The following is a 23,113-nucleotide window of genomic DNA, read 5'->3' on the forward strand; positions in this document are numbered from 1 at the left end:
ACACAGTTGAGAAAAATCAAACTGACGGACCTAAATATATTACACTTTCTTAATAAAGCAAAGATATGAACCAAGTGTATTTATTATAGGAAGTATTGAATAAACATAGGTTATGACATTCTAGATAGGAGGTTGCCTCAAACTTTTTTCACTTACGAGTAACGTTCAGATTTAGAAAGCGGTATTGAGTTAAACAGTACCAAAGTGAAAATGTTTATAAGAAACACTTTGAAAATGATTACATTCAAAGTACTAGTAGCCACTTTATCCAATAGGAAGACACAGGGAAATTGTTTTCCAGGAAGACTTGAAAAAGTATTTACAGATATTTACACTTCTTCTCTTTAAGTGTTCTTTGCTTTCCCCCTGGTGCATCATACACCAAGAAAACACACTTCACAATAACGCACTGCAAATAAAGAACATAAAGTAAAATTAATGAATAATCCAAAATTGTATATAAATTCTGAGCCCTGAGTCAGGAAGTTTACACTTCAATATCTACAGATGAAAGTTCATATAGAAAGTGCCCTCGAAAAATTCTGAGCCCTACGTCAGGAAGTTAGTACTTCAGTATCTACAAATGAAGGTTCATATAGAAAGTGGCCCCCAAAAATTCTAAGCTCTAAGTCAGGAATATCGTATTTTAATATCGACAGATTACATTATATATAGTTACATAGTTAGTGAGGTTGAAAAAAGACATCAGTCCATCCAGTTCAACCTATGATGTGTGTGTGTTTGCTTTTAACCGTACATTGTATACCCCTGTATGTTGTACATTGTATACCCCTGCATGTTGTGGTCTCTAAGGTGCCCATCTAATAGTTTTTTGAAACTATCAATGCTCCCTGCTGATACCACTGCTTGTGGAAGAGAATTCCACATCCTTACCACTCTGACAGTGAAGAACCCCTTACGCACTTTAAGGTTAAACCGCCTTTCCTCTAGTTTTAGTGAGTGGCCACGTGTCTTATTGTATCTCCTTTCTATGAATAGTTTGTTCCTTATGCTAGGGTCACCAGTACAGTATTTGTACATTGATATCATATCCCCCCTCAATCGTCTCTTCTCCAGAGAGAATAAGTTCAGTGCTTGTAGTCTTTCCTCATAGCTGATGCCCTCCATTCCCCTAATTATTTTTGTTGCCCTTCTCTACACTCTCAAGTTCCAGCACGTCCTTCCTGAGGACCGGTGCCCAGAACTGGACAGCATACTCCAGATGTGGCCGGATCAGAGTCTTGTAGAGTGGAAGAATAATCTCTTTATTTCTGGAGTGAATCCCCTTTTTTATACATCCCGGTATTCTGTTGGCTTTGCTTGCAGTGGCTTGGCATTGCATACCACTGCCAAGCCTGTCTACCAGTACCCCCAAGTCCTTTTCCCTCCTAGACTCACCCAGAGGTTCCCCCCCTAGTGAGTAGCTTGCTTTCTGGTTTCTGGTCACCAAATGCATTACTTTACATTTTTCAACATTAAACCTCATCTGCCATGTAGTTGCCCACCCCGTTATTTTGTTCAGGTCTGCTTGTAAGGTTTCCACATCCTGCATAGAAGATATTGGCATGCTTAGTTTAGTATCATCCGCAAATACTGAGATTGTACTAGATATCCCCTCCTCTAGATCATTTATGAATAAATTAAAAAGGATTGGTCCCAGGACAGAACCCTGGGGGACCCCACTTTCCACACCCGCCCAATCCGAGTACTCCCCATTTATCACCACCCTCTGGACTCTCCCCTGGAGCCAGTTCTCTATCCAGGTACTCACCTTATGGTCCATACTGTCATGGTCTTACCTTCTTGCTGTTCTCCTTCGTTTGACATGTGCTGGCGGCCATCTTGGTTTCTGGGTTTTCTTGTAGCCTCCCACCCTGCGGCTCCTCCTTCCCACTGGGAGGAGCTGGATGTCTAGCTCATATATATAGGAGGTCTGTGGCTTCAGTTCCTTGCTTGGTCCTCCTGTGTTCACATGCTTCTAAGACTGCTGCTGCTTCTGGTTCCTGATCCTGGCTTCGTCTGACTACCCTGCTGGTTCCTGATCCTGGCTTCGTCTGACTACCCTGCTGGTTCCTGATCCTGGCTTCGTCTGACTACCCTGCTGGTTCCTGATCCTGGCTTCGTCTGACTACCCTGCTGGTTCCTGATCCTGGCTTCGTCTGACTACCCTCCTGGTTCCTGACCTCTGGCTTCGCAAGGACTCTGCCTCGGTTTCGCCATCCGTTTGGACTTTTGCTTTACAGCTTGATTTTCAATAAAGCCTTCTTATTTTCACTTATCTGTTGTTGTACGTCTGGTTCATGGTTCCGTGACACATACCTACCTTCCTTAGTTTGTACAGTAAGCGTTTGTGGGGAACGGTGTCAAAGGCCTTTGCAAAGTCCAGATACACCACATCCACAGGCTTTCCTTTATCTAGGTGGCAGCTCACTTCATCGTAGAAGGTTAATAGATTGGTTTGGCAAGAACGATTTTTCATGAATCCATGCTGATTACTACTAATAATACCGTTTTCATTGCTAAAGTCTTGTATGTGGTCCCTTAACATCCCCTCCAAAATCTTGCAGACTACAGATGTTAGGCTGACCGGCCTATAGTTACCCGGGATACATCTCGGCCCCTTTTTAAATATTGATACCACGTTGGCTTTTTTCCAATCAGCTGGCACCATACCCGTCTGTAAACTATCCTTAAAGATCAAGAATAATGGTCTGGCAATCACCTGGCTGAGCTCTTTAAGAACCCTCGGGTGCAAGCCATCCGTCCCGGTGATTTATTTATGTTAAGTTTCTCTAGTATAGTTCCAAGTCTATCTTCTGTTAGCCATGGCGGCACTTCCTGAGGTGTGTTGTTTAGTTTGGCCTTACAAGCTAGGTTCGTGTAGCCCCCCGATTCTTTTGTGAAGACTGAAGAGAAGAAATTATTTAACACTTCCGCCTTTTCTCTGTCCTCAGTGGCCATATTTCCTTTGTCATCTTTTATGGGGCCAATGTGTTCTGGCCTCGCTTTCTTACTGTTTATATACTTAAAGAATTTCTTGGGGTTCTTTTTACTCTCCTCCGCTATATGTCTCTCGATGAAGGTTCATATAGAAAGTGGCCCCAAAAAATTCTGAGCTCTAAGTCAGGAATATCGTATTTTAACCACTTACCGCCCGCCCGCCGTCATATGACGGCGGGACGGTGCGGCTATTATCCTGGGCGGCCGTCATATGACGTCCGCCCATTCAAGCAGGGCAGGCGCGGGATCGCGGGCGCGCCGCCGTGCATTGCCGGTGTCGGCGTGTCCCCGGGACACAGCCGATCACCGGCAGGGGGGAAGCAGCCAATAGGCATGGCTGTTTCCCACGTGATCGGCTGTGTTCCAATGACACAGCCGATCACAATGGAGGCGCCCAGGAGATGACCGCGCATGCGCGATCGGGAGCGCGCAGCGCGGTCATGTCGGTGGCACTGTGTTCCGTAGGAACACAGCTGTCACCGGCGGTAGTAAACAGTCACTGACAGTGACTGTTTACTATGTGATCGGCTGTGAATCCATTCACAGCCGATCACAAAATGTAAACAAAGAGCAGTAACTCAGTGTTACTAGCTCTTCTCCCCTCATACAGTTTCCAGTATGAGGGGAGAAGAGCTAGAAATAGTGAGTTACTGCTCTGTACCCCTGTAAAAAGCACACAAATAAAGGTCCCCACACAGTCCTCAGCCCCCCCCCAATGTCCCCTGTCACCCAACAGTCACCTCATCAGTGCCCAGAAATTGACACCCATAACGTTCACATGTGAGAGTAGCGATCGCAGGCAGAATAACCGCGATTCTGCCCGCGATCCAGAAATCATTGCAAATTGCGGGACGCCTGTGCGCTGCCCGTGATTTGCAATAGCACCCCAAACGCTGTGCGATGTTGCCGCCATTTCCGCCTGCCGAATCGCGGTAACATCGCGCAAACATCGCATGACGCCCAAAAAAGGTACAAGAGTTTCTTTGGGGCGTCATGCGTTGTTTGCTTGATGTTACCTCAATTCGGCAGGCGGAAATCGCAGCAACATCGCACAGCGTTTGGGGTGCTATTGCAAATCACGGGCAACGCACAGGCATCCCGCCATTTGCAATGATTTCTGGATCACGGGCAGAATCGCAGTGATTCTGCCCATGATCGCTAAGCTCACATGTGAACATAGCCTAAAGTTCACCGGTCACCAGAGACTGCCATCAGTACCACCGTGCACCGTCACCTGTCACCCATCAGTGACCATCGCCCGTCACCTGTCACCCCATCAATCACCGTCACCTGTCACCCCATCAGTCATCGTCACCTGTCACCCCATCAGTCATCGTCACCTGTCACCCTATCAATCATCGTCACTTGACACCCCATCAGTGATCGTCACTTGTCACCCCATCAATCATCGTCACATGTCACCCCGTCAGTGATTGTCATCTGTCACCCCATCAATCATCGTCACTTGTCACCTCATCAATCATCGTCACCTGTCACCTCATCAATCATCATCACCTGTCACCCCATCAGTCATCGTCACCTGTCACCCCATCAGTCATCGTCACCTGTCACCCCATCAGTCATCGTCACCTGTCACCCCATCAGTCATCGTCACCTGTTTGCCATATACATGCAATCACTTACTGACCGCCTAACGACTATATGCGTCGGCCATTAAAAGCTAAATACTGGGGTTATGGCAGCAGATAGCCTATAGGTATTTTGAAACGGCGGGCGGTCGGCTTTCAGATAAGGGTGGTCCCAGTGGCGGATTCACCGCGGAATTACCCTTACGGTGCAGGGGAAGAGGTGCCCCCCCCCCCGTCCTGCCGCGTCCCAGACGTTTTCCCAGCTTACCGGACCCGCCGGCAGCGGGGAAAACTATCCGGTCCCGGATCCTCAGAGACAGGAAGTCGAGTGAGGGCAAGATGGCCCTCACTCAACTCTATGGTCTTGGAGGACCGGAGCTACGTCAAAAGACGTTGCCTAGCAACCGGTTTAAAGGGCCGCTTTTTTTTTTTGCTTTTTTTTTTTTTCCTCTTTCAACAATTTTTTTTTTTTTTTTGCTTTTTTAGTGTAGTTGTGAGGTGTGAGGTCTTTTTGACCCCAGATCTCACAATAAAGAGGACCTGTCATGCCTATTTCTATTACAAGAGATGTTTACATTCCTTGTAATAGGAATAAAAATGATCAAAACATTTTTTTTTTTAAACTGTGTAAAAATAAAAAAATAATAAATAAAATAAATAGGAAAAAAAAAAAAATTAAAGCGCCCTGTCCCCGTTAGCTCGCGCGCAGAAGCAAACGCATACGCAAGTCCCGCCCACATATGTAAACGGTGTTCAAACCATACATGTGAGGTATCGCCGCGATCGTTAGAGCGAGAGCAATAATTTGAGCCCTAGACCTCCTCTGTAACTCTAAGCTAGTAACCTGCAGAAATTTTTAAAATGTTGCCTATGGGGATTTTTAAGTACCAATGTTTGGCGCCATTCTGTGAGCATGCGCAATTTTGAAGCATGACATGTTGGGTATCTAATTACTCGGCGTAACATTATCTTTCACATTATGGAAAAAAATTTTACTAAATTTACTGTTTTCTTATGTTTTAGTTCAAAAAAGTGAATTTTTTTTCAAAAAAACCGCATTTGGAAGACTGCTGCGCAAATATGGTGTGATAAAAAATATTGCAACGATCTCCATTTTATTCTCTAGGGTCTCTGCTAAAAAAAAATATATAATGTTTGGGGGTTTCAAGTAGTTTTCTAGCAAAAAAAAATGATTTTAGCTTGTAAACACCAAGTGTCAAAAATAGGCCCAGTCTTAAAGTGGATAAATGGACAACTTTGTGTAAAGCGCTACTTGGATGTTAGGCCTATGTATGTGGCCAGGCTGTGAAAAAGTGTTACACATGTGGTATCGCCATACTCAGGAGGAATAGCAGAATGTATTTTGGGGTGCAATTTTTGCTATGTACATGCTATGTGTTAGAAATATTGCATAAATGGACAGCTTTGTGTAAAAAAAATGTGTTTTCATTTTCTTTCCACATTTTCCAAAAACTTGTGGAAAAAAATGACATATTCAAAAGACTCATTATGCCTCAAAAATTATACGTTGGGCTGTTTGCTTTCTAAAATGGGGTCATTTTATGGGGGTTTCCATTGTCCTGGTGCTCCAGGGCCTTCAAAAGTGCGATAGGTTGTCAGGAAATTATATGTGTAATTGGTGCTCCTAGAATGCCGGACGGGGCTACTTGGATGTTAGGCCTCTGTATGTGGCCAGGCTGTGAAAAAGTCTCACACATGTGGTATCGCCATACTCAGGAGGAGTAGTAGAATGTGTTTTGGGGTGTAGTTGCAAGTATACATGTGCTGTGTGAGAGAAATAACCTGTTAATACGGCAATTTGTAAAAAAAAAATAAAAAAAAAAATAAAAATCTTCATTTTGCAAAGCATTGTGGGAAAAAATTACAACTTCAAAAAACTCACCATGCCCCTTATTAAATACCTTGGAATGTCTACTTTCCAAAAAGGGGTCATTTGGGGGGTATTTGTACTTTCCTGACTTTTTAGTGTCTCAAGAAATGAGATAGGCCTTCAGTACATCAGGTGTGATCAAGTGTGATCAATTTTCAATGATTCGCACCATAGCTTGTGGACTCTATAACTTTCACAAAGACCAAATAATATACACTTACTTGGGTTATTTTTACCAAAGATAAGTAGCAGTATAAATTTTGGCCAAAATTTGTGAAGAAAAATTACTAATTTGCAAAATTTTATGACAGAAACAAAGAAAAATGCGTTTTTTCACAATATTTTCAGTCTTTTTTTATTTATAGCACAAAAAATAAAAAACCCAGTATTGATCAAATACCATCAAAAGAAAGCTCTATTTGTGTGAAAAAAAGGACACAATTTTTGTATGGGTACAGTGTTGCATGACTGAGTAATTCTCAGTCAAAATGTGAGAGCGCTGAAAGCTGAAAATCGGTCTGGGCAGGAAGGGGGTGAAAGTGCACTGTAGGCAAGTGGTTAATATCGACAGATGAAGGTTCATATTGAAAGTGCCCTCCAAAAATTCTGAGCTCTAAGCCAGGTATTTAATATTTTAATATCGACAGATGAAGGTTCATATAGAAAGTGGCCCCAAAAAATTCTGAGCTCTAAGTCAGGAATTTAGTATTTCTCACCGAAGTTTGGTGAGACTGTCAGCATTCAGCGTACCCTGTACTTCTGAAGCAGCGCTGATCGGTAACCCCCCGCTATACCACCACAATTTCCATCATCTCAATAGGCAATTGTATATGTGCATGCTATGCACCTACTAATGTGAGTGAGACCTTTATATATTTTCTCAATAAACGCTTGTTTGAAGGATTTCATGCACTATTGCAAGTCTCTCTATTTCTATATTATGCTGCACTGAGGGATACTGCAAGCTGTGGATAAGAGGAGTCTTATGCCTCGTACACACGCAACGATTGTTGGCCGTGAATTTTCGGCCAACGTCCGATCGGCCGATTTTCGGCTTGTTAGTATGATGCTTCCGACAACCGACTCCGACTTTTCGGCCGAACAAAATCTGGTGTGCAGGCTATACAATTTTTGTTGGCCATCAACAGAACGGCCGCTTTTCCGTCAGTCAGTACAGATTTCGGCAGACAAAATTCAGACTGGGCATGCTCAGAGAAGAAAAAACACACGGAAAGTTAACCAGCACATGACATCACTTCTGAAGTTGGTTTTTGTTGGCCGAGAAAATTCGTGTGCAGTCTAGAGCACATTCCAACCAACACAACAACACTGGACAAAAGACGGCCGATCGGTCGGCCGATAATCGATGCATGTGTACGAGGCATTAAGGTCATACTGAGTGAAATTGCAGCCCGGATTTCAGCTGTGGATAAAGAGGAGTCTTAAGGATAAGGATGGTTGCCTCGTAGGATCTCTGTATTCAGGCGTTTTTTTATAAGGAGTTGAGGTGAGCGCCCAATCACAAGGGGGTGCACGGTTGTGGCTGTCTTCTGTGACACTCTGGTCACACATCTTTGGGAGCACAGAGCACTTTCCATCATTGTTTGGACTGCATTTATTAATTTTTAGCACTTTTAGTTATCATTCTACACTGGACTCTTTTTATATCTTTTTGCACTTTTGTATATGATTACTATTATACATCATATTTATTGGCACTATCTGGCACTTTAATATTGTATACTACACACGGATCTTATATTTGTAGTGTTATTTATAATTATAGATTTGCGCGGCACTGTTTATTTATTTTAGTTATTCACACGAGAATGAGAAGTGGAGTGTCTGCAGCAGATCACCTATTCATCTAGGACCTCAAGGTTGCTCGCAGGATTTATACTTTTATCTAACACTATTGTGACGGTACTAGCCGTCACTATGGGTGACGGATCACCCTGTTCCTGGATTGTAAACCCCTTTGTGTCATTTTCTTATGAGTTTGGGACATTGCATTTTATTTTCCCTTTATTCATCCTCTGAACAACTGACTCATGGCATTGAGTTAATGTAATGTAATGTTACAACCCATCCCCCCCCCCCCCCTCCTGTTTCTGTGTCTAAGTGTGTGGATTCATGGCAGACAATGGTCTGAGTTGGAGACATCTCTCCGCAGGGGGTGTGTATTAAGACTGCTTGTTTCAAATGTACAAATGTTCAGTTCTCATTGGTTGGTTCCCTTCCCCCCCTTCTGTGGAAAGGCTAAGGGGAGTTTCCCTAACTGTATGTAAAACTGTTGTCTTGGAATGTAATAAACAGTTTAAGCTCTGCATGTTTAACCCTCAACACCTGTGTGGATTGTCTCGTGATTGAGGGGTTAAGGGCTGGATATGACTTCTCCGCAGGCTGTGGGTGCGTTTGGAGGACAGGAGACACCGATTCGGCGGATGTGCCCAGCTGGGGTACAAAGATCCATTACAGTGGTTGGCAGCGGTGGGATGTCTCCTGCAGTCCAGGACATCCAAACCACCACCAGGATTCAAGATCTGGGCAGCTGCCGAGGAGTGATACGGGGACCAGCCAGCATGAGAGCGGAGTTCGGGAGGAGGCTGCAAGGCATGCGGAAGCAACATCGGGGACCAGCGACAGAGCACACCAGGCTCGGCTGGGAGGATGTGATCCGCCGGCAACTCTGGCATGAGGCGCTAAGCCACGAGCGGCACCATCAGGGGAAGATCCTTCCCTCCTCCACAGAGATGTACCGGAAGCAGTACCGTGCGCGAGAGGTGTTCCTGAGGGAACGACCGCGAGATGAAGGGAAGACGGAGCTCGGAAGATTGGTCCAGGAGGAAATGAGGCTGGACGCCAGCTACAGAGCCCTCCGGTGGTTCGCGGCTCAACTGTGGCCAGGTACAGCAGATGGCAGCCCAACAGAAGGCGTTGGCTATGGCGGCGTGGGGCTGCTCCATCAAAAAATGTACGGAGACCCAGACTTTGGGAGCGATGAGGAGTGGCGGCTGGAACACATTCTGGATTTCCGAGATGAGGTGCTGGACCTCCCCGACGAGGCGTGTGACCTGGAGGAATTGGAGTTCCTGGTTGAGCAGGAATGGGAGCTCGAGATTGCCTACAAGCGGCTGTTTGACGGTGATCAGCAGCCTGGCATGGCTCTGGCCTGGGACTGTCCGAGAGAAATAGCAGACAGTCATGAAGATGAGAAGCAAATGGGGCCAGGGGTGACCCTGCGTTTTCCCGTACTAACTGCAATGGAAGAAGCAGCGATGATACAGAGGGCACTGCGAGCGCTAGAATGCCGGAACGCACCGGAGGTCCACCAGGCAGCGAGACAAGCTGATAGCATGAAGGTCTCAGAAGGGGGAGTTGAGACAGGCGCTGGAAGGCTGGGAAATGGTGATCAGCAGCAAGTCCAGAGTATCTCATCTGGTGCCCCAGCAGAAGCATTGGCTACAGGGCAGAGTGCCCCTGGCATCTGCCCAGCATCAGAAAAAGAGTTGGATCCGGAGAGTCTGAGAGAGGATCTGCGTGAGCTGTTTTCCCAACAGCAGATACCCCCACCGGGAGTAGAGGAAGCAATTCTCCCTCCCCAACAATTGGACACTACCCCAGTGTTTATCCCCCCAGCAGAAGCGCTGGCTACGGGGCAGAGTGCCGCTGGCCTCTGCCCACCCTCAGAGGTAGATCCAGGGAGTCCGAGGGGTGACCTCAGTGAGCCGTTTCCCCAGCACTTGGACACTACCCCAGTGTTTATCGCCCCAGCAGAAGTGCTGGCTACAGGGCAGAGTGCCCCTGGCATCTGCCCAGCATCAGAAAAAGAGTTGGATCCGGAGAGTCTGAGAGAGGATCTGCGTGAGCTGTTTTCCCAACAGCAGATACCCCCACCGGGAGTAGAGGAAGCAATTCTCCCTCCCCAACAATTGGACACTACCCCAGTGTTTATCCCCCCAGCAGAAGCGCTGGCTACGGGGCAGAGTGCCGCTGGCCTCTGCCCACCCTCAGAGGTAGATCCAGGGAGTCCGAGGGGTGACCTCAGTGAGCCGTTTCCCCAGCACTTGGACACTACCCCAGTGTTTATCGCCCCAGCAGAAGTGCTGGCTACAGGGCAGAGTGCCCCTGGCATCTGCCCAGCATCAGAAAAAGAGTTGGATCCGGAGAGTCTGAGAGAGGATCTGCGTGAGCTGTTTTCCCAACAGCAGATACCCCCACCGGGAGTAGAGGAAGCAATTCTCCCTCCCCAACAATTGGACACTACCCCAGTGTTTATCCCCCCAGCAGAAGCGCTGGCTACGGGGCAGAGTGCCGCTGGCCTCTGCCCACCCTCAGAGGTAGATCCAGGGAGTCCGAGGGGTGACCTCAGTGAGCCGTTTCCCCAGCACTTGGACACTACCCCAGTGGTTATCCCCCCAGCAGAAGCGCTGGCTACGGGGCAGAGTGCCGCTGGCCTCTGCCCACCCTCAGAGGTAGATCCAGGGAGTCCGAGGGGTGACCTCAGTGAGCCGTTTCCTCAGCACTTGGACACTACCCCAGTATTTATCGCCCCAGCAGAAGTGCTGGCTACAGGGCAGAGTGCCCCTGGCATCTGCCCAGCATCAGAAAAAGAGTTGGATCCGGAGAGTCTGAGAGAGGATCTGCGTGAGCTGTTTTCCCAACAGCAGATATCCCCACCGGGAGTAGAGGAAGCAATTCTCCCTCCCCAGCAATTGGACACTACCCCAATGTTCATCCCCCCAGCAGAAGCGCTGGCTACAGGACAGAGCGCTGATGGTCTCTGCCCAGCATCAGAACCAGAGATGAAGAATCCGGGAGACAGTCCCTGCAAGATACCTTCTCAGCGGCTCGTAACTACACCAGGAGAAAAGCAAGTACCTTTTTCTCCCCAAATGCATAGCCCTACCAGCCTACATTCCCTACCAGCAGAAGCGCTGGCATCAGGGCAGAGAATTATTCAGCTCCCCCCAATATCTGCAACCCTGCCCTGGATCAGAGGAGTGCAGACAGCTGTTCCCACTCTGCAGCGGCTGTTTTTATTCATGGGAGACCCTATGTGCGGTGTTGCTCCCCAGCGCCAGAGTCGTTCTTTTACTTTTCCTGGTTGCCTGGGGTGGAAGTTTGTGACTAACGCAGGTTCAGACCATTTGAGGGTCAGGAACCTTGTTAGTCTGTTTTTAAAAGGGGAGAAATGTGACAGAACCCACTGTCACTGTGTGTTTTGGAGGGGACTGTGCGCAAGCCTCCTACCGACAGACTATGGGCCAGAAGCTACTGGAGTTTGGCGCTGCAGCCTTTTGACTTTACCATCCACTACTGGCCTGGGAAGCAAAACGGCAACGCCGACGAATTATCCAGTCAAACAGACATTGACTCTTTTTGGGATTTGTTACCCGACTAATTCAGGCACAGACCAGTTGGAGGTCTAGTGCCTGGATTGGTCTACCTTTGGGGGGGAAGAGATGTGACGGTACTAGCCGTCACTATGGGTGACGGATCACCCTGTTCCTGGATTGTAAACCCCTTTGTGTCATTTTCTTATGAGTTTGGGACATTGCATTTTATTTTCCCTTTATTCATCCTCTGAACAACTGACTCATGGCATTGAGTTAATGTAATGTAATGTTACAACCCATCCCCCCCCCCCTCCTGTTTCTGTGTCTAAGTGTGTGGATTCATGGCAGACAATGGTCTGAGTTGGAGACATCTCTCCGCAGGGGGTGTGTATTAAGACTGCTTGTTTCAAATGTACAAATGTTCAGTTCTCATTGGTTGGTTCCCTTCCCCCCCTTCTGTGGAAAGGCTAAGGGGAGTTTCCCTAACTGTATGTAAAACTGTTGTCTTGGAATGTAATAAACAGTTTAAGCTCTGCATGTTTAACCCTCAACACCTGTGTGGATTGTCTCGTGATTGAGGGGTTAAGGGCTGGATATGACTTCTCTGCAGGCTGTGGGTGCGTTTGGAGGACAGGAGACACAGATTCGGCGGATGTGCCCAGCTGGGGTACAAAGATCCGTTACAACTATTGCCATTGATGTCATTGCATTCTATGTGAGCTACAGGATATCTAATGAAAGCGCTTTGTATCTATCTGAATGTAAGTGTTCTTAAAGCGGAGTTCCACCCGAAATTTATACTTACCTCCATCTTCTCGCTCCGGGTCACCTGAAAAACAAATGGATAATCGCAATTTTTTTTTTTTTTTTCACTTACCTTTTAGAGAAAATATACTCACCTTACTTCCTTCTTCCTCCCCTCGGCGGCCACGGCGATTCGTCACTTCCTGGCTCTGCAATGATTCCTGGGAGCTGAACATCATCGCTCCCAGGAATCATTGCGCCTGCACCGGCCCCGACGTCAGTTCCGGGGCGCGCGCGTCATTCCCTTCTAAACAGCTTCTGGGCATGCCCAGAAGCTGTGGAGGGATGACGCGCGAGAACCGGAAGTGACGTTGGGGCCGGTGCAGTGCATCGTGGGACCAAAGAAGAAGGAAGAGGACCAAAGAGGACGCGGAAGAGGATCGCGCTGGCTTCAAGCTGCCCACACCTGAGATGGCAGCGCTGGACAAGACAATTTCAAGGTAAGTATTTCTCCTGAAAGGTAAGTGCAACCCGGGACAGATCAGAGGCTAGCCATTGTGGAATGTGCTAGCCCTGACTGTCCCGGGGGGATTTTTATAAAAAAATGTATAACGAGGGTGGAACTCCGCTTTAATCCCTAATAAATGCTGATTTTAGGTGGTTTTACACTATATGGAGTTCTCTTGTCTTTTGATTGAGCCTCTTTGGAGAAGACTTTTATCCATACTTTATGGCCCTTTGCTTGGAGGTGTCTATATCAACTGGAATATACGAGTGTATTGTCCGCTGAGTGGAAAGGGGTGTGCAGGATTCAACTACCCCTCCGGATGGATACAAATCTATACTGCCTTTATTAACCCATTAGGTGTATCTCAAACTGGGTCTACACCTTCTGGTAAGCCCCCCCGTTGCCAGTGGTGGTTACCCTACACACAGTGTTTTTTATTCACTTTGAATATATATTGTGGATTAATTTCTTCACATACAGTGCCTTGCAAAAGTATTCGGCCCCCTTGAACTTTTCGACCTTTTGCCACATTTCAGGCTTCAGACATAAAGATATAAAACTGTAATTTTTTGTGAAGAATCAACAACAAGTGGGACACAATCATGAAGTGGAACGAAATTTATTGGATATTTAAAACTTTGTTAACAAATAAAAAACTGAAAAATTGGGCGTGCAAAATTATTCAGCCCCTTTACTTTCAGTGCAGCAAACTCTCTCCAGAAGTTCAGTGAGGATCTCTGAATGATCCAATGTTGACCTAAATGACTAATGATGATAAATTGAATCCACCTGTGTGTAATCAAGTCTCCGTATAAATTCCCCTGCACTGTGATAGTCTCAGAGGTCTGTTTAAAGCGCAGAGAGCATCATGAAGAACAAGGAACACACCAGGCAGGTCCGAGATACTGTTGTGGAGAAGTTTAAAGCCGGATTTGGATACAAAAAGATTTCCCAAGCTGTAAACATCCCAAGGAGCACTGTGCAAGCGATAATATTGAAATGGAAGGAGTATCAGACCACTGCAAATCTACGAAGACCTGGCCGTCCCTCTAAACTTTCAGCTCATACAAGGAGAAGACTGATCAGAGATGCAGCCAAGAGGCCCATGATCACTCTGGATGAACTGCAGAGATCTACAGCTGAGGTGGGAGACTCTGTCCATAGGACAACAATCAGTCGTATACTGCACAAATCTGGCCTTTATGGAAGAGTGGCAAGAAGAAAGACATTTCTTAAAGATATCCATAAAAAGTGTTGTTTAAAGTTTGCCATAAGCCACCTGGGAGACACCAAACATGTGGAAGAAGGTGCTCTGGTCAGATGAAACCAAAATCAAACTTTTTGGCAACAATGCAAAACGTTATGTTTGGCGTAAAAGCAACACAGCTCATCACCATGAACACACCATCCCCACTGTCAAACATGGTGGTGGCAGCATCATGGTTTGGGCCTGCTTTTCTTCAGCAGGGACAGGGAAGATGGTTAAAATTGATGGGAAGATGGATGGAGCCAAATACAGGACCATTCTGGAAGAAAACCTGATGGAGTCTGCAAAAGACCTGAGACTGGGACAGAGATTTGTCTTCCAACAAGACAATGATCCAAAACATAAAGCAAAATCTACAATGGAATGGTTCACAAATAAACATATCCAGGTGTTAGAATGGCCAAGTCAAAGTCCAGACCTGAATCCAATCGAGAATCTGTGGAAAGAACTGAAAACTGCTGTTCACAAACGCTCTCCATCCAACCTCACTGAGCTCGAGCTGTTTTGCAAGGAGGAATGGGCAAATATTTCAGTCTCTCAATGTGCAAAACTGATAGAGACATACCCCAAGCGACTTACAGCTGTAATCGCAGCAAAAGGTGGCGCTACAAAGTATTAACTTAAGGGGGCTGAATAATTTTGCAAGCCCAATTTTTCAGTTTTTTTATTTGTTAAAAAAGTCTGAAATATCCAATAAATTTCATTCCACTTCATGATTGTGTCCCACTTGTTGTTGATTCTTCACAAAAAATTACAGTTTTATATCTTTATGTTTGAAGCTTGAAATGTGGCAAAAGGTCGAAAAGTTCAAAGGGGCCGAATACTTTCGCAAGGCACTGTATTCATTGGACTGTGGTGTTGATTGCACACTGTGGATTTATTTTTTCACAACACATTGGACTTTTTTTTCCAATCACGTTCATATTATTTATCCAATTTATTAACTATCTACTCATCATACTGTTTATGTATTAGCGCTGTCCATTTTTTTATTGATTTTACACGAATTGTCTTCTGTTGTGTTGGCTGCCTTTACTATTGTTACACATTTGCATGGTATTGTTTGAGTTTATTTCATAATATAACAGCATTGAGTTGTGACACAATTGATTTGACTTTATCCAATGGACATGGACATACAGTATATTGTGTTCAGAGTTAGATGTTTTAACCACTTGCCGACCGCCGCAAATACATATACTGCGGCAGTCAGCCCCTCACAGGCAAAGTGACGTACCGGTACGTCACTAGCCTGTGAGGTTCTGGGGAGCGAGCGCGCGCCGCCAGAGGATCCCCCCACGCGTTTGAGCGGCGGACCCGATGTCCGCCGCTCACTCACGATCGTCCGTGACAGAGGGAGAAAGGCAGGCGGCTAGTGTAAACAAGCCGCCTGTCATTCTCCCCTGTGTAGGAACAGTGATCATACGGTTCTACTATGTAGGACCGTTGATCATTGTTCCTACACCTCAAGCCACAGCCAATCACAGTTAGAATCACGCCCCTAGGGACACACACAGCCCCTCCCTCTCAAAAAAGTTAACCCCTTCACTACCAGTGTCATTTTACAGTAACAGTGCATATGTATAGCACTGATTACTGTAGCAATGTCACTGGTAACCCCAAAAGTGTAAAAAATGTCAGTCAAGGGTCCGATCTGTCCGCCGCAATGTCGCAGTCCCGCAAAAAAAAATCGCAGATCGCCGCCATTACGCGTTAAAAAAAAAACAACAAAAATGACAAAAATCTTTCCCTTTGTTAGTAAACGCAATAACTTTTGCGCAAACCAACCAAAATATGCTTTTGATGTAGCATAAAACAGATTGGCCGAAAATGTTAAAAAATTTTGATTTTTACATTTTATTTTTGGGAATTTCATATAAAAAAATGTGAAAAATATTGTTATTTTTGCAAAATTGACGCTATTTTTTGTTTATAGCGCATTATCAAAAAATCGCACAGGTGATCAAATACCACCAAAAGAAAGCTCTGTTTGTGGGAAAAAAAGGACGTCAAATTTGTTTAGGTACAGCGTCGCACGACCGCGCAATTGTCCAGTAAAGTCACGCAGTGCCGAATCGCAAAATAGGCCCTGGTCAGGAAGGGGGTAAAATCTTACGGGGCTTAAGTGATTAAAGAAGTTCAATTTTTTTAATTTGGTTTTAAATGGCAGGGGGCTGATTCAGTTGGTTCAGCTATATTAATTTTTCTTAAAGATTGTTTTTAAATACTTCACTGAGGTAGCCCTGGAAGTTTGATAATCTGGCATTTTTGGTATAACTTTTATGCAATAAAGTTTTTTCACACCAAAGTTATGTTTTTCCAAGAATGCCCCAAGCTTTTTCCCCACCATTACTCTCATATCCTACAAATCCTATGAAATTTTGAAAGCAGGGCGTTCTGTGTATCAGCTCATTGTATGGTTAGTGAGGATGTTGTTGTGGAAATTTTATTAATATTTATGTGGACATTTCTTTAGGATGTATTTTTAGTTAAATTGCCATTATGTCTCCCAGTGTCAGTTTACCGGTAATTGCTATGTGCAGGGAATATTGCTTTAACTGGCATTGAGGAAAACCTGTAATTGTGGAAACCTTCCATTAAATGGAGCCTGATCATCCCTATCGGCGGTGCCAGTCCGGATCTGTGGCAGTGCAAGGAGAACTCCACCGCACAAATGTATATCAGCCAGCCGGGGCCCCGGTATTCACTGCGGAGATATGTTTGTGATATGGAATTCTTATTGTGTTAATAATATCTACCAGGATTAATGGCTGGCATCTTTCTGTCATATTTGATCCATATGATTGAAATACTGCTGCTATTGTCTTTTGCAGATATAATAAAGTCCCATTCACTGGAACAATAGCATGATCACAATCAAATATGGTTTTTATGAACTATATTATATAGGAAACACTCTAACAGGTTACAATGAGAGTGTATGCTTGTGAATTAGCGTGGCCGAGTCGATGGGAATCCATGTAGTAGCCATGTTGCTTTGTTCACTTGGCAGTCAGAGTCTCTTCACACAGCCATGTTTATACATAAACATTCACTCCTCTTTTCTATTGTACTTTTGAATGTATATATGTCTGTGATTGGTGGTTTTGAAGCCACTCCCCTGTAACCCCCATTTTGTTCTCTGGCTGCAAATAAACCTGAGCTCTGCTCTGTTGGACACAGAGAGACCCTTCAGTTGGCATCGATATGACACAGCGTGCGTCTGTTTCTTTCTTTGTCGCCGAGCGTGCTGGGATAACCTTATACAAAAGAGCTGTACATTGCACTTTCCAGTACAAGGGATTAATGGCGTTTGGCGCGTATCAAAATTCACAAGTGCGCTTTTCATCGCAGCAAAGTTTTCAGCACACCGAGTGAATTTCTGTGCTCCAAACTCCATTAATTTCCACCACAGTAAGTACCCTACAGGAGAGGTAAGTGCTCCCCAAGTATTTTTGGCTCAAGCATTTATCAAATGATGTAGAATTATCAATGTTATAATGTATATTAGACATGAAAGACATGTGACGAGAAAATAATGAACCAAGTACCTTGGATGCTGATGGCTTTGAACAAGATGGAGGATTTTTACTGTCCTTCTTGCAGTTTGTTTGTACCAGCACTATGGTGAGGTTATAGTTAATACCAGCAACTACCTAAAGAAGTATAAAAATAAAAAGAAAATTACGTATTACTGTGTTCTAAGGCAAGAGTCTGCAAATTTTTCAGTACGAGGACCACATAGAATTTTTTACAAATTTTCCTGGGCTGGAAAAAAAATCCCTTTCAGAGTCACCCTTGTCGAATCCTTTCTTACATCAGGTTCCCTATCAGAGTGCCCCCATCAGAGTGCCCCCATCAGAGTGTCCCCATCAGAGTGTCCCCATCAGAGTGTCCTCTTACATCAGGTCTCCATTAGGGAACCTGATGTAAGGGGTGCTCTATCTACTTACATCAGGTCCCTGTTAGAGCCCCCCTTACATCAGGACCACTGTATAGTTTCCCCATACATCAGGTTGCCCATCAGACTCCTTTCTTACATCCCAGCCTTCCCCAGTGTCCATCCAGCCTGTACCCATCTCCTGTGTGATCCCATCCTTCCCCAGTGTCCATCCATCCTGTACCCATCTCCTGTGTGATCCCATCCTTCCCCAGTGTCCATCCATCCTGTACCCATCTCCTGTGTGATCCCATCCTTCCCCAGTGTCCATCCAGCGTGTACCCATCTCCTGTGTGATCCCATCCTTCCCCAGTGTCCATCCATCCTGTACCCATCTCCTGTGTGATCCCATCCTTCCCCAGTGTCTGTCCAGCCTGTACCCATCTCCTGTGTGATCCCATCCTTCCCAAGCGTCCGTCCAGCCTGTACCCAGTGACCCCCTGTGATTTTGTGCACCTCTACCCATTCCCAGTGACCCCCTGTGATTCTGTGCACCTCTACCAATTCCCAGTGACCCCCTGTGATTCTGTGCACCTCTACCCATTCCCAGTGACCCCCTGTGATTCTGTGCACCCCTACCCATTCCCAGTGACCCCCTGTGATTCTGTGCACCTCTACCCATTCCCAGTGACCCCCTGTGATTCTGTGCACCTCTACCAATTCCCAGTGACCCTCTGTGATTCTGTGCACCTCTACCTATTCCCTTTGACCCTCTGTGATTCACCCCCAGTGACCCCCCTGTGATTAACCCCCAGTGACCCCCTGTGATTCTGTGCACCTCTACCCATTCCCAGTGACCCCCTGTGATTCTGTGTACCCCTACCCATTCCCAGTGACCCCCTGTGACTCTGGGCACCCCTACCCATTCCCAGTGACCCCCTGTGATTCTGTGCACCCCTACCCATTCCCAGTGACCCCCTGTGATTCTGTGCACCTCTACCCATTCCCAGTGACCCCCTGTGATTCTGTGCACCTCTACTAATTCCCAGTGTCCCCCTGTGATTCTGTGCACCTCTACCCATTCCCAGTGTCCCCCTGTGATTAACCCCCAGTGACCCCCTGTGATTCTGTGCACCTCTACCCATTCCCAGTGTCCCCCTATGATTTTGTGCACCTCTACCCATTCCCAGTGACCCCCTGTGATTCACCCCAGTGACCCCCTGTGATTCTGTGCACCTCTACCCATTCCCAGTGATCCCCTGTGATTCTCTGCATCTCTACCCATTCCCAGTGACCCCCTGTGATTCACCCCCAGTGACCCTCTGTGATTCTGTGCACCCCTACCCATTCCCAGTGACCCCCTGTGATTCACCCCAGTGACCCCCTGTGATTCTGTGCACCTCTACCCATTCCCAGTGACCCCCCTGTCATTCACCCCCAGTGACCCCCTGTGATTCTGTGCACCTCTACCCATTCCCAGTGACCCCCCTGTGATTCTGTGCACCTCTACCCATTCCCAGTGACCCCCCTGTCATTCACCCCCAGTGACCCCCTGTGATTCTGTGCACCTCTACCCATTCCCAGTGACCCCCCTGTGATTCTGTGCACCTCTACCCATTTTGCCAGTACCCCTGTGTCTTTGTGCCCTTATGCCCACTTGCAACGTGTTCCCCAATGACTGATGACTCCTGCGCCCCAGCATTGCAAAGGCTTCTTTCCAGCACACTTACTCTCTTCCCAGTAGCTGCCTGCTTAGTCAGTGCCGCTACCTGGGCATCGCCTACAGCCAAACCCATCCCCACCATCAGGGGCTCTGGTGAAGACAAGATGGCTCCTTAGACTCTGCTCCTTCCAAAGTCCTCTCCACCAGTCACCTCGGTCTCTTCTGTAGCTCCCAAATGTCCCTGATTTTGAGGGACTGTCTCTGATTTGGAACAAAGTCCCTCTGTCCTCCTCATTTGTCCTAAATCTAATTTATATAGTTGTATATAAAATGCACAAATGCAAAGTGTTTCCCAGCTGCATTTGTAGATTTCAAAAGCCCAAATAAAGGAATAGTAGTGGTTAAAAAAAAAAATGTCCCTTATAGGTTTAACCGGTTGCCGACCGCCGCACGACTATTTACTGCGGCGGTCAGCCCCGGCCAGGCAAAGTGATGTAGATCTACGTCACTTGCCTGTCACTTCCTTGTGAGCCAATAGCGGGCGAGCGTGCGCCCGCGGAGGCGCGTGCCCGCCGCGGCTCGTTCACAGGGAAGTCAGTGCGTGTGACCGGCGGACCCGATGTCTGCCAGTCACTCGCCGATCGTCGGTACAGAGGGAGAAAGTCAGGCGACTAATGTAAACAAGGCGCTGTCATTCTCCCCTGTGTAGAAACAGTGATCATACGGTTCTACTATGTAGGACCGTTGATCACTGTTCCTACACTAGTAGCCACAGCCAATCACAGTAAGGGACACACTTAACCCCTCCCTCCCCAATAAAGTTAACCCCTTCCCTGCCAGTGTCATTTTGAAGTAACAGTGCATATGTATAGCACTGATTACTGCAGTAATGTCACTGGTAACCCCAAAAATGTCAGTCAAGGGTCCGATCTGTCCGCCGCAATGTCGCAGTACCGCAAAAAAAATCGCAGATCGCCACCATTATGCGTTAAAAAAAAAACACCAAAAATGACAGAAATCTTTCCCTTAGTTAGTAAACGCAATAACTTTTGCGCAAACCAATCAAAATACGCTTTTTGCTATTTTTTTTACCAAAAATATGTAGCATAAAACAAATTGGCTAAAAATGTTAAAAAATGTAGATTTTTACATTTTTTTGGGGGGGGAATTTCATATAAAAAAAATGCGAAAAATATTGTTATTTTTTTTTTTTTCGTTTATAGCGCAAAAAGTAAAAATCGCACAGGTGATCAAATACCACCAAAAGAAAGCTCTGTTTGTGGGAAAAAAAGGACATCAAATTAGTTTCGGTACAGCGTCGCACGACCGCGCAATTGTCCGTTAAACTCACGTAGTAAAAAATCGCAAAAAAAACCCTGGTCAGGAAGGGGGTAAAATATTCCGGGGCTTAAGTGGTTAAGCAAGTGTAATTTCTTCAGTGTTGTCACATGAAAAGATAGAATAAAAAAATTACAACAAATGTGAGGGGTGTACTTACTTTTGTGAGATACTGTATATATGTATTATATATCTAACTGGATTATATTTACTACTGTATTGCAGCCCTTTAAAATAAACTTGAAAAACTTGGATCATTTGACAGAAAACAAAAACAAAACATGTAACATTTTATTGCTGTTTTATATTAAAAAAATAAATAAATAAATAAATAAAAAGAAAGAAAGAAAGAAGGGGGGGGGGGGAGACACACTGTATGCAGGGTTTAATGTGTATTTCCACATTTGTAGACAAATTTAGCATCCCCCCCCCCCCCTCCCCACACTCCCCCCACACACACATTATATGATTGTTGTGTTTTCCTAATAGCACAGCATACCTAAAAACAATAAAAAAATAAATTTCTTACTTTTCCAGTAGTATCTTTGTAGCAGAAAATACACCGAGAAAAACCTGTTGATTTGTTACAGTTGATACTTGAAACATTTAACAAGTATTGGGAGAGAATACAATTACAGGGCACCTTATCCTTGAGTACTCCCCCCAATAATACACTATGCACACATATGAAGACCACTGTAGGAGGAAAAGGTTATATTTTCTCTTAGTCCCCATGCAGTAGACTGAATGTATACAGTGAGTACAGTTTCCCCTGCTGTGACAAACACATTACCTGCTGAGAAGCGTCTTCGAGGGAAATCATCATGAATAGGTAGATATTATTGATCTGCTTGTTGTACTGGGAGACGCAGAATATCGCTATGTCTTGCACTTCCGGGCTATTTTTGTTGGCAGGTTCCCACCCTCCTGCGATACCCTCACTGCTGAGAGTCAGGGGAGCACACAGCAAGAATATGATAAGAGCTCCAAGACCAGTCATGATGGTTTCCACAATGATTGCCAGTCTGTGACAGAAGATCGGAGGGGAGGAACGTGGTCATATATGAGCCCTGAACTCCTCCCAGGATACATTGTCTCTGACCAGGTGACCATATATGAGTCCTGAACTCCTCCCAGGATACATTGTCTCTGACCAGGTGACCATATATGAGTCCTGAACTCCTCCCAGGATACATTGTCTCTGACCAGGTGGCCATATATGAGTCCTGAACTCCTCCCAGGATACATTGTCTCTGACCAGGTGACCATATATGAGCCCTGAACTCCTCCCAGGATACATTGTCTCTGACCAGGTGACCATATATGAGTCCTGAACTCCTCCCAGGATACATTGTCTCTGACCAGGTGACCATATATGAGTCCTGAACTCCTCCCAGGATACATTGTCTCTGACCAGGTGGCCATATACGAGTCCTGAACTCCTCCCAGGATACATTGTCTCTGACCAGGTGGCCATATATGAGTCCTGAACTCCTCCCAGGATACATTGTCTCTGACCAGGTGACCATATATGAGCCCTGAACTCCTTCCAGGATACATTGTCTCTGACCAGGTGACCATATATGAGCCCTGAACTCCTCCCAGGATACATTGTCTCTGACCAGGTGGCCATATATGAGTCCTGAACTCCTCCCAGGATACATTGTCTCTGACCAGGTGACCATATATGAGTCCTGAACTCCTCCCAGGATACATTGTCTCTGACCAGGTGGCCATATATGAGTCCTGAACTCCTCCCAGGATACATTGTCTCTGACCAGGTGACCATATATGAGCCCTGAACTCCTCCCAGGATACATTGTCTCTGACCAGGTGACCATATATGAGTCCTGAACTCCTCCCAGGATACATTGTCTCTGACCAGGTGACCATA

General features: G+C 45.9%; 1 protein-coding gene across 1 annotated transcript; it reads right to left on the reverse strand.

The window, feature by feature from the left end:
- Window positions 1-319: 319 nt before the first annotated feature.
- LOC309548358 (cystatin-like) lies at window positions 320-22,219 on the reverse strand (the record flags this gene model as incomplete). The annotated part of the gene is made up of 3 exons (XM_082248296.1): window positions 320-409; window positions 17,890-17,994; window positions 22,013-22,219. 3 exons carry the CDS (start codon window positions 22,217-22,219, stop codon window positions 320-322), a joined length of 402 nt encoding a protein of 133 aa, XP_082104422.1.
- Window positions 22,220-23,113: the final 894 nt, after the last annotated feature.

The sequence above is a fragment of the Pelophylax lessonae genome, assembly GCF_965119305.1.
Source record: "Pelophylax lessonae genome assembly, chromosome: 2".
Taxonomy (NCBI): Eukaryota; Metazoa; Chordata; class Amphibia; order Anura; family Ranidae; genus Pelophylax; species Pelophylax lessonae.